The following is a 12,835-nucleotide window of genomic DNA, read 5'->3' as shown; positions in this document are numbered from 1 at the left end:
GGGGAGAAGGAAGAGAGGAGACAGAGGGGAGGAGAGAGAGAGGAGATAGGAGAGTCAGTAAAGTACTGTTTGTATTCGATCATTATGTGGATAGATCACACACATACAGACACTGATGACAGCTGTTAAAGAACAAAATGCACATGCAATTATCATAACATGTTCCATGCACAGCCTGTTAGGAAACATAAAAACAGACAACTTTACATCAATGAGTTTACAGTGTTGGGGAGAAGTATAGTTCAACTTGTAATTTAACTACATTTTGCAGTAGCTTGGTGGTAGTTGAACTAAGTTCAAATCAAGGCAGGGATTAGCCATGTAGCGGTGTAGCTAACTACTGGAACTACACACTACTGTTTTACCATGTAGCGGTGTAGCTAACTACTGGAACTACACACTACTGTTTTACCATGTAGCGGTGTAGTTAACTACTGGACCTAAACACTACTGTTTTACCATGTAGCGGTGTAGCTAACTACTGGAACTACACACTACTGTTTTACCATGTAGCGGTGTAGCTAACTACTGGACCTAAACACTACTGTTTTACCATGTAGCGGTGTAGCTAACTACTGGAACTACACACTACTGTTTTACCATGTAGCGGTGTAGCTAACTACTGGAACTACACACTACTGTTTTACCATGTAGCGGTGTAGCTAACTACTGGAACTACACACTACTGTTTTACCATGTAGCGGTGTAGCTAACTACTGGACCTAAACACTACTGTTTTACCATGTAGCGGTGAAGCTAACTACTGTAACTACACACTACTGTTTTACCATGTAGCGGTGTAGTTAACTACTGTAACTAAACACTACTGTTTTACCATGTAGCGGTGTAGCTAACTACTGGACCTAAACACTACTGTTTTACCATGTAGCGGTGTAGCTAACTACTGGAACTATACACTACTGTTTTACCATGTAGCGGTGTAGCTAACTACTGGAACTAAACACTACTGTTTTACCATGTAGCGGTGTAGCTAACTCCTGGAACTACACACTACTGTTTTACCATGTAGCGGTGTAGCTAACTACTGGAACTACACACTACTGTTTTACCATGTAGCGGTGTAGCTAACTACTGTAACTAAACACAACTGTTTTACCATGTAGCGGTGTAGCTAACTACTGTAACTAAACACAACTGTTTTACCATGTAGCGGTGTAGCTAACTACTGTAACTAAACACTACTGTTTTACCATGTAGCGGTGTAGCTAACTCCTGGAACTAAACACTACTGTTTTACCATGTAGCGGTGTAGCTAACTACTGGAACTAAACACTATTGTTTTTGCAAAAGTAAAATTAACTATGGGGTGAAGTAGGCAAGAATTCCTTTCATTTTCTGCATTAGATCTGCCTAATTCTCACTTGAAACATAGTTGTTGTGTTTAATAGGTCACATTACACATGTTGTTAAAATCTGACTATCTGTTCTTGAATTTTGTGGTCTATAACATTTCAAATGTAGATATTAACTTTAGTTAAGTATATTCTTAAGGGAGGCTTTAGTGTAGCTCAACTTCTTCCACTGTGAAGTAATTGGTAGCTTGGTACACTACATTTCCAGAGTAGCTTCCCCAACACTGTGCGTTTATTGGAATTCTATTTTAGTGCAATCCTACCAGCAACTGGCGAGACAATCACATGCATGTTAGGCCATTTCAATCCACAACGATATCAACCACTAGTGAATAGTACCATGCAGGGTATTGAGGGACATCCAGAAGCGTCATGCCATTTAATGAAGTAGACTGTAGTTTGGGGAAGGGGGGGTATGAGAGCCATCCGCCCGTCCCCCCTCCCCATCTATACCAGACTTACTTCCATTGTACTGTCCAAGGAGCCGGCACTGTTTCGGCGGCCCCGCTTCCCTGCACCCAGCAAGGAATAACAAAAGTCATATTTTACTGTATCATGCAGCCGGCCGTTGTTGTTTCTGTATCAGAGGGAACTATTTCTCTCTAAACTACAGTACTCCTGTTGGACAGTAGGTGGAGACAAAGCACCACACATTAAACAGCTCCTTAGCGTTCTGGTTTCTCTCTCTCTCTCTCTCTCTCTCTGTTTCTCTCTCTCTCTCTGTTTCTCTCTCTCTCTCTGTTTCTCTCTCTCTCTCTCTGTTTCTCTCTCTCTCTCTGTTTCTCTCTCTCTCTCTGTTTCTCTCTCTCTCTCTCTCAATTCAATTCAATTGACTTTATTGACATGGCAAGTTATTATTACTTACATTGTCAAAGTATACATATCGAAAAATTTAAATAAAATATATATGTATATATATACACAAAATATATATATATTTATATATAAATAAATGGTGGGACTAACAGTAATAATAATAGTAGTAGTGGACATGGGATTACCATTAATAACAGCTACAACAACAATATTAATCAGAACAACAATACATTAAAGCAACAGTAGTAGACCAGTGTCAACATGACTGAGAAGACACATGACCTGGTACGAAAGACAAAACAAAACTAAGCTAAATGGGAAATATTATCAACATTACTTTGCATTTTTCACTGGCTGTCCCTCAGGCTGTGGCAGGAGGACACATATTTGGCTGCCAAAACTGCACATTTTGGCTTTTCACCCAACAAATATTTGAATTTTTCTTCATCTTTTATAGTTTCAAATTCTTTGTATTGAATTATAATTTTGGGAAAGAAATATGCTCTTAGGTCTGAGTATTTGTCACAGTGTAGTAGGAAATGCACTTCTGTCTCTACCTCTCCCCTGGAGCAGAGTGAGCACAGCCTGTCCTCCCTGGGCAGCCAGGTTTGTCTGTGACGACCGGTCTCTATAGCCAGACTGTGCTCACTGAGTCTGTACCTAGTCAATGTTTTCCTCAGTTTTCTATCAGTCACAGTGGTCAGATAGTCTGCCACCATGTACTGTCTGTTTAGAGCCAAATAGCATTGAAGTTTACTTTGATTTTTTGTGGTGTCTTTCCAATAGGTTATATATTTTTCTTTTTGTTTTGTGATGATTTGGTTGGGCCAGATTTTCTGAGGGCTGTCCCGAGGCTCTATGGGGTTGGTTTGGGTTGGTGAACTGAGCCTCAGAACCAGCTGACTGAGGGGACTCTTCTCTGGTTTCATCTCTTGACATTGTAGAGCTGTGTGATGGAATGTTTTAGGGTCACTTGTTTTTAGATGGTTGTAAAATTTGATGGCTCTTTTTTCTATTCGAATGAGGAGGGGATATTGGCCCAATTCTGCCCTACATGCGTTATTTGGAGTTTTTCTTTGTACTTGCAATACAGTCTTGCAAAACTCTGCATGCAATACTTCAATTGGATGTTTGTCCCATTTAGTAAATTCATTATTAGAGAGTGGACCCCATACTTCACTGCCATATAGAGCAATTGGTTCTATAACTGATTGAAAAATTTTGAGCCAGATTCTAATTGGAATTTCAATTTTGATGTTCCTTTTAATGGCATAGAATGCTCTTCTTGCTTTGTCTCTCAGCTCATTCACAGCCATGTGAAAGCTACCTGTGTTGCTGATATTTAGTCCTAGATATGTGTAGTTTTTGGTGTGTTCTAATAGAACTGTGTCCAAATAGAATTTATATTTGTCACCTTATTATATTTGTCACCTTATTTCCGGACCTTTTTTGGAATATCATTATATTTGTTTTTTTTAGGTTAACGGTCAGAGCCCAAGTCTGACAGAACCTGTGAAGATGATCTAGGTGTTGCTGTAACCCCTCTTTAGTGGGAGACAGCAGCACCAGGTCATCTGCGTACAGCAGACACTTGATTTCAGTGTTGTGTAGGGTGATACCAGGTGCTGTCGATTCTTCTAATGTTTTTGCCAATTCATTCATGTAGATGTTAAATAATGTTGGACTTATTGGGCAGCCCTGTTTCACTCCCCGCCCCTGAGAGAAGAAGTCTGTTTGCTTGTTGCCAATTTTAACCGCACATTTGTTTTTAGTGTACATTGATTTAATAAAATCATATGTTTTCCCTCCAATACCACTTTCTATTAGTTTATAAAAAAGACCTTCGTGCCAAATTGAATCAAATGCTTTCTTGAAATCTACAAAACACGAGTAGATTTTGCCTTTGTTTTGGTTAACTTGTTTATCAATTAGAGTGTGGAGGGTGTAAATGTGGTCTGTTGTACGATAATTTTTTAGAAATCCAATCTGGCTTCTGCTCAGGACGTTGTGTTCGTCAAGGAAATGATGTAGTCTGCTATTTATAATACTGCAGAGAATTTTCCCCAAGTTGCTGTTAACGCATATTCCTCTGTAATTATTTGGGTCAAATTTGTCTCCATTTTTATAGATTGGTGTGATCAGTCCCTGGTTCCAAATATCGGGGAAAATACCTGCAGTGAGGATAATGTTGAAGAGTTTGAGTATAGCCAATTTGAATTTGTGGTCTGTATATTTGATCATTTCATTTAAAATCCCATCAGCACCACAGGCCTTTTTGGGTTGGAGATTGCATATTTTTTCCAATAATTCTTCTTCTGTAATTGGGGTATCCACAGGATTCTGATAGTCTTTGACTGCTAATTCAAGGATTTGTAATTTTTCTTGTATATCTTTTTGTTCTGGGCTCTTAGTTATATTGCTGTAGAGGTTTGCAAAGTGATTTCTCCACATATCCCCATTTTGGATAGCCAACTCCTCATGATGAGGTTTGTTTAATTTATTCCAATTCTCCCAGAAGTGGTTTGATTCTATGGATTCCTCAATTCCATCCAGCTGATTTCTAATGTGCTGTTCCTTTTTTGTTCTTAGGGTGCGTTTGTATTGCTTCAGTGTTTCCCCATATTGAAGGCGTATATTTTTGTTGTCTGGTTCTCTGTGTTTTTGATTAGATATATTTCTCAATGACTTTCTTAGATTTTTGCAATCATTATCAAACCATTTTTCATTATCTGTTATTTTTGGTTTGCTCTTATGCTTCTTTAGATTAGCCAAGGAGGCTAATTTGTCAAATATAAAGTTTATGTTCCTAACGGCCAAATTTACACCTTCATTGCTGAAGGAGAATGTTAAGGCTAAAAAGTTGTCCAGGAGAGATTGTATTTTTTGGCTACTAATTGCTTTTTGGTAGATGTCTGTACTGTTTGCACTCCATCTATAGGCTTGTTTAGTACCATGTAATTTATTGGGCCATGATGCTTCATGGTTGGGTTCTGCTCTTCTCAGATACACTGTGATTTTACTGTGGTCTGAGAGAGGTGTTAGTGGGCTGACTGTGAAGGCTCTGAGAGACTCTGGGTTTAGGTCGGTGAGGAAGTAGTCTACAGTGCTGCTGCCAAGGGATGAGCTGTAGGTGTACCTACCAAAAGAGTCTCCTCTCAGCCTGCCATTGACTATGTACAGACCCAGTGTTCGACAGAGCCTCAGGAGCTGTAATCCATTTTTGTTTTTCACTTTGTCATAGTTGTTTCTGTGGGGGTATGTGGGGAGGGAAAGGTTATTGCTTCCTGGTAGGTGTTTATCCCCATGACTGTTAATAGTGTCTTGTTCTTCTGCTATTCTAGCATTCAGGTCTCCACAGACCAGTACGTTGCCTTGGGCCTGAAAGTGACTAATCTCTCCCTCTAGAATGGAGAAGCTCTCTTCGTTGAAGTAGGGTGACTCTGAGGGGGGAATGTATGTGGCACAGAGGAAGACGTTTTTATCTGTCAAGATAGCCTCCTTGTTGATTTTTAACCAGATAAAGAATTCTCCTGTTTTGATCAATTCGATTGAATTAATTAGTTCAGATTTATACCATATTAGCATTCCCCCTGAGTCTCTGCCCTGTTTGATTCCTTTTAATTTAGTGGATGGTATGATTATCTCCCTATAACCTAGTGGACAGCCAGTGGAAACATCACCTCTGCACCATGTTTCCTGTAGTACTAAAATATCAACATCATCAATTTCTTTCAGGAAGTCTGGGTTTCTGCTCTTTAGCCCAAAAGCAGAGGACTTCAATCCTTGTATATTCCAACATGCAACGTAAAAAGACTTCATAACTTTTTTTTTCTCTTTTCTTTACCTTTCAAAATGAGACAAACACTCACAATCCAAGAAGAACCATTAAAATAGGATTTTTCAATTAAAGTAAACTCTTATTTTGCAAATGTGATTTGTTTATCATTTAAGATAGAATTTGTGTCATGCCACTTGGGTGGATGTAGTGTGAGAATGGTGGAGTTCTTGTGCTCATCTCTCTCTCTCTGTTTCTCTCTCTCTCTCTCTCTCTCTGTTTCTCTCTCTCTGTTTCTCTCTCTGTTTCTCTCTCTCTCTCTGTTTCTCTCTCTCTTTCTCTCTCTCTTTCTCTCTCTGTTTCTCTCTCTCTTTCTCTCTCTGTTTCTCTCTCTCTGTTTCTCTCTCTCTCTGTTTCTCTCTCTCTCTGTTTCTCTCTCTCTCTCTCTGTTTCTCTCTCTGTTTCTCTCTCTCTCTCTCTCTCTCTCTGTTTCTCTCTCTCTCTCTCTGTTTCTCTCTCTGTTTCTCTCTCTCTCTCTCTCTGTTTCTCTCTCTCTCTCTCTCTGTTTCTCTCTCTTTCTCTCTCTCTCTGTTTCTCTCTCTCGCCCTGATCACGATCTGTTCTATAATTAACCCTCACAGCACAGCAGGCCTTGGCTCTGCACTTGCTGAATGACTGTTTCAAACTGAAGAATCTGACAGAGGTTTGTTCTCCAAAATATCTAAACAATGTGACAAATTAGCTATTCAATATTGTACAGTGCCTTGCCAAAGTATTCACCCCCTCTTCGTTTTTCCTATTTTGTTGCGTTACAACCTGTAATTTAAATGAATTTTTATTTGCATTTCATGTAATGGACACACACAAAATACAATGCAAAATAGTCCAAATTGGTGAAGTGAAATGAAAAAAATAAAAATAATAATAATAATAAATAGAATAAAAATAACTTATAAACAATAAAAATAAAAATAAACGTAAAAGTGGAGCGTGCTAACTTGTTCTTAACTGACTTGAATTTAAATAAAGGTTAAATTAAAAAAAATAAAACAATATAGTGAAAGCCTTCCCAGAAGAGTGGAGGCTGTTATAGAAGCAAAGGGGGGACCAACTCCATATTAATGCCTTCCCAGAAGAGTGGAGGCTGTTATAGAAGCAAAGGGGGGGACCAACTCCATATTAATGCCCATAATTTTGAATGAGATGTTTGACAAATACAGTTGAAGTTGGAAGTTTACATACACCTTAGCCAAATACATTTAAACTCAGTTTTTCACAATTCCTGACATTTAATCCTAGTAAATATTCCCTGTCTTAGGTCAGTTAGGATCATCACTTTATTTAAGAATGTGAAATGTCAGAATAATAGTAGAGAGAATAATTTACCGCTTTTATTTCATTCATCACATTCCCAGTGGGTCAGAGGTTAACATACACTCAATTAGTATTTGGTAGCATTGCCTTTAAATTGTTTAACTTGGGTCAAAAGTTTCAGGTAGCCTTCCACAAGCTTCCCACAATAAGTTGGGTGAGTTTTGGACCATTCCTCCTGACAGAGCTGGTGTAACTGAGACAGGTTTGTAGGCCTCCTTGCTCACACACGCTTTTTCACTTTTCTAAGGGATTGAGGTCAGGGATTTGTGATGGCCACTCCAATACCTTGACTTTGTTGTCCCTAAGTCATTTTGCCACAACTTTGGAAGTATGCTTGGGGTCATTATCCATTTGGAAGACCCATTTGCGACCAAGCTTTAACTTCATGACTGATGTCTTGAGATGTTGCTTCAATATATCCACATAATTTTCCTGCCTCATGATGCCATCTATTTTGTGAAGTGCACCAGTCCCTCCTGCAGCAAAACACCCCCACAACCCCCCCAACATGTTGCCACCCCCGTGCTTCACGGTTGGGATGGTGTTCTTTGGCTTGCAAGCCTCCCCCTTTTTCCTCCAAACATAACGATGGTCATTATGGCCAAACAGTTCTATTTTTGTTTCATCAGACCAGAGGACATTTCTCCAAAAAGTATGATCTCTGTCCCAATGTGCAGTTGCAAACCGTAGTCTGGCTTTTATGACGGTTTTGGAGCAGTGGCTTCTTCCTTGCTGAGTGGCCTTTCAGGTTATGTCGAGATAGAACTCGTTTTACTGTGGATATTGACACTTTTGTACCTGTTTTCTCCAGCATCTTCACAAGGTCCTTTGCTGTTGTTTTGGGATTGATTTGCACTTTTTGCGCCAAAGTACGTTCATCTCTAGGAGACAGAACATGTCTCCTTCCTGAGCGGTATGACGGCTGCGTGGTCCCATGGTGTTTATACTTGCGTACTATTGCTTGTACAGATGAACGTGGTACCTTCAGGTGTTTGGAAATTGCTCCCAAGTATGAACCAGACTTGTGGAAGTCTACAATTTCTTTTCTGAGGTCTTGGCTGATTTCTTTAGATTTTCCCATGATGTCAAGCAAAGAGGCACTGAGTTTGAAGGTGGGCCTTGAAATACATCCACAGGTACACCTCCAATTGACTCAAATTATGTCAATAGGCCTATCAGAAGCTTCTAAAGCCATGACATAATTTTCTGAAATGTTCCAATTCCGACCCACTGGAATTGTGATACAGGGAATTATAAGTGAAATAATCTGTCTGTAAAGAATTGTTGGAAACATTTCTTGTGTTTTGAACAAAGTAGATGTCCTAACAGACTTGCCAAAACTATAATTTGTTAACAAGAAAAGTGTGGAGTGGTTGAAAAATGAGTTTTAATGACTCCAACCTAAGTGTATGTAAACTTCCGACTTCAACTGTATGTATTCACCCCTTTGTTATGAAGGCCCTAAAAAAGATCTGGTGCAACCAAATACCTTCAGAACTCACATAATTAGTTCAATAAAGTCCACCTGTGTGTGTCACATGATCTGTCACATGATCTCAGTGTATATACACCTGTTCTGAATGGACCCAGAGTCTGCAACACCATTAAGCAAGCGGCACCATGAAGACCAAGGAGCTCTCCAAACAGGTCAGGGACAAAGTTGTGGAGAAGTACAGATCAGGGTTGGGTTATAAAACAATATCAGAAACTTTGAACATCCCACGGAGCACTGTTAAATCCATTATTTAAAAAATGGAAAGAATATGTCACCACAACAAACCTGTCAAGAGAGGGCCGACAACCAAAACTCACGAACCAGGCAAGGAAGGCATTAATCAGAGAGGCAACAAAGAGACCAAAGATAACTCTGAAGCAGCTCCAAAGCTCCACAGCGGAAATTGGAGTATGTGTCCATATGACCACTTTAAGCCATACACTCCACAGAGCTGGGCTTTATGGAAGAGTGGCCAGAAAGAAGCCATTCCTTATAGAAAGAAATAAGCAAACACGTTTGGTGTTCATCAAAAGGCATGTGGGAGACTCCCCAAACATATGAGACTAATATTGAGCTTTTTGGCCATCAAGGAAAACGCTATGTCTGGCACACACCCAACACCTCTCATCACCCCAAGAATCCCATCCCCACAGTGAAGCATGGTGGTGGTAGCATCACGTTGTGGGGATGTTTTTCCATTAGCAGGGACTGGGAAACTGGTCAGAATTGAAGGAGTGATGGATGGTGCTAAATAAAGGGAAATTCTTGAGGGAAACCTGTTTCAGTTTTCCAGAGATTTGAGACTAGGACGGAGATTCACCTTCCAGCAGGACAATGACCCTAAGCATACTGCTAAAGCCACACTTGAGTGGTTTAAGGGGGAACATTTAAATGTCTTGGAATGGCCTAGTCAAAGCACAAACCTCAATCCAATTAAGAATCTGTGGTATGACTTAAAGACTGCTGTACACCAGCGGAACCCATCCAACTCGAAGGAAATTAAGCAGTTTTGCCTTGACGAATGGGCAAAAATCCCAGTGGCTAGATGTGCCAAGCTTATAGAGACATACTCCAAGAGACTTGCAGTTGTCATTTCTGCAAAAGGTGGCTCTACAAACTATTGACATTGGGGGAGTGAATAGTTATGCACGCTCAAGTTTTAAGTTTTTTTGTCTCAATTCTCGTTTGTTTCACAATAAAAAATATTTTGCATCTTCAAAGTGGTAGGCATGTTGTGTAAATAAAATGATATAAACCCCCCAAAAATCTATTTTATTTCCAGGTTGTAAGGCAACAAAATAGGAAAGATGCCAAGAGGGGTGAATATTTTCGCAAGCCACTGTATATGTCTAGACCAGAGATAAAATAAATGAATAATTGAAAAGTTTGTGTATATTTTCTGAAAAGCATCTCATAAGGTTGTCTCAGTGACTGTATAAATAGGGTTGTATACTGAACAGTGTGTCTGTCCAACGGATGAGGTAAAATCAGTGTGTGTGTACCTGTGTCTGATAGGTCTCTCAGTGATGAGCTGAGCGCGGTACGTTTGAGTCCGTCTGCGGAAGCATAGCTGTCATCCAGACTGGGTCGACCCAGAGTGCCATTCACCGCCTCGCCCTTCAAGCCACCGCCCAGACCACCACCGCTAGCCCCGCCCACAACAGGTCTCACCACCCCTTTCTGCTTCTCCAACTCCGCTGTAGAGGGGGAGGAGAAGAGAGAAGGAGAGGGGGATGGAGAGAGACGGAGAAAGAGGGAAAGAGAGAGCAAGAGGGTGAGGAAGAGTGCGACAGAGAAAGAGAGAGAGAAGAGAGAATCGTGAAAGAAGTCGGTCGAGAATAAGAATGTGAAGGGATTAATTAGAAGACATATGATTATCACAATATTTGTATATATTTGTATATTAAACTATCCCTTACTATTCCTCAATGGAACAATTAAGTATTCTATCTAGTATCGTAGCATGTTTTCTCCTGCACCTCAGTCTCTTTTAGTACATTATAAACTTGGTGATTTGTGCCCTGAATTCTGATTGGCTGACAGCCGTGGTATATCAGACCATATACCACGCGTATGACAAAACGTTTATTTTTACTGCTCTAATTACGTTGGTAACCAGTTTATAATGGCAACAAGGCTCCTCTGGGGTTTGTGGGTTACGGCCAATACTCTGCGTTGCGTCGTGCATAAAAACAGCCCTTAGACGTGGTATATTGGACCTCCTCGGGCCTTATTTGTTAAGTATAGTATAGTATAGTTCTACTCACACTCCACCCTGTATTTCTCCATCTCCGTCACCTCAGTGATGCTCTCTCTCAGGTCGGAGGTGAAGCGTGTTCTGTCCTGCTGACTCGGAGCGTTAAACACGATCAGAACCTTCCTCTCCCCGCCGGGGTTGGCCGACGTCAGACGGATACCGTGGGAATAGTCTACAGGGGAGAGAGGAGACATACTGTACAGCTTTGGACATTATCGATCGTAGTCTGCTGATGGAAAAAAACTTATGTGTTATGGCTTTACACCCCCTGCTATAATGTAGATCAATAGTTACCTGTCTAACAGAACACAGACGGTGTTCTTTAATGGAAGCCTCTCCAACAAAATCCAGGTAAAATCAGGAATTCCTCAGGGCAGCTGTCTAGGCCCCTAACTTTTTTCAATCTTTACTAACAACATGCCACTGGCTTTGAGTAAAGCCAGTGTGTCTATGTATGCAGATGACTCAACACTATACACGTCAGCTACTACAGTGACTGAAATGACTGCAACACTTAACTTCTTCTGGCTGCAGGGGGCGTATTGACTAACTTGGAAAAATGTGCCCATTTCAAACGGCCTCGTACTCAATTCTTGCTCGTACAATATGCATATTATTATTACAATTGGATAGAAAACACTCTCTAGTTTCTAAAACCGTTTGAATTATTTCTCTGAGTGAAACAGAACTCCTTCTGCAGCCCACTTCCTGACAGGAAGTGAGTTTCTGAAATCGGAGGTCTCTGTTCAAGAGCTTGCCTATAAATGGGCATGACACGTATTGATATTCATACACGTCATACACCTTCCCCTGGATGTCAAGCGGAAGTGAGAGAAGAAATGAGTGGATTATCTTGCTCTGAAGTGGAATAAATCCTCTTGGAATGACTGGTCCGCCGTTTCCTGTATTTTCGAAAGCGCGAAGTTGAACCTGGAATCGCCTTCTGGAAAACCGTCGTTATAGGCGAATACTATCTCCGGCTTTGATTTTATTTGATACATGTCACAATATCATCGTAAAGTATGTTTTTTCAATATAGTTTTATTAGAATATTTTTTCGGGACGTTAGGCGTGTTGCGTTAGGTCCCTTTGTTCAGGATGGAGAGCTTCACGCTACTTGGCCAGTGCGTTTGCTAATTCAAGAGGGAAAGAAGTCGTTCTAAACCCAAACAAAGACTGTTCTGGACAACGGACCCCTTGTACAACATTCTGATGGAAGACCACCAAAAGTAGGACCCGTTTTGGGATGCTATTTCATATATCTGTCGAACTGTGCTATCGGTACCGTTTGCCTTGAATCAATGCTGTTGTGTTTTAGCTATTGTGGTAAGCTAATATAACGCTATATTGTGTTTTCGCTGTAAAACACTTAAAAAATCGGAAATATTGGCTGTATTCACAAGATCTTCGTCTTTAATTTGCTATACACCATATATTTTTCAGAAAAGTTTTATGATGAGTATTTAGATATTTGACGTTGGTGTCTGTAATTACTCTGGTTGCTTCGGTGTTATTTTTGACGGTAGCTGTGATGGTAGCATCAATGTAAAACTGATTTATACCTCAAATATGCACATTTTTCGAACAAAACATAGATTTATTGTGTAACATGTTATAGGACTGTCATCTGATGAAGTTGTTTCTTGGTTAGTTTGGTTGGATCTTGGTTAGTTAGGTTGGCTTTGTGCATGCTACCTGTGCTGTGAAAAATGTCTGTCCTTTTTTCTATTTGGTGGTGAGCTAAC

The 12,835-nt window shown here is 40.2% G+C and overlaps 1 protein-coding gene and 1 long non-coding RNA gene across 4 annotated transcripts in view; one reads left to right on the top strand and one right to left on the bottom strand.

Annotated features, from left to right (window-relative positions):
• The window catches only part of LOC139557907 (IQ motif and SEC7 domain-containing protein 1-like), a 295,692-nt gene that overhangs the window by 2,586 nt on the left and 280,271 nt on the right, over positions 1–12,835 (bottom strand). For all 3 annotated transcript variants that reach the window (XM_071373240.1, XM_071373241.1, XM_071373242.1), the window contains 3 exons: positions 11,101–11,262; positions 10,336–10,530; positions 1,836–1,885 (listed from right to left, as the gene is read on the bottom strand). In XM_071373240.1, coding sequence (XP_071229341.1) covers positions 1,836–1,885; positions 10,336–10,530; positions 11,101–11,262 — 407 coding nt within the window. The remainder of the gene's footprint in view (positions 1–1,835; positions 1,886–10,335; positions 10,531–11,100; positions 11,263–12,835) is intronic.
• On the top strand, positions 6,488–11,264 carry LOC139557908 (uncharacterized). Its single transcript, XR_011671490.1, has 3 exons — positions 6,488–6,667; positions 10,349–10,607; positions 11,153–11,264. It is a non-coding gene; the product is annotated as an uncharacterized lncRNA (long non-coding RNA).

This window comes from Salvelinus alpinus, chromosome 28, assembly GCF_045679555.1.
Source record: "Salvelinus alpinus chromosome 28, SLU_Salpinus.1, whole genome shotgun sequence".
NCBI lineage: Eukaryota > Metazoa > Chordata > Actinopteri > Salmoniformes > Salmonidae > Salvelinus > Salvelinus alpinus.
This window is presented reverse-complemented; position numbering and strand designations above follow the sequence as displayed.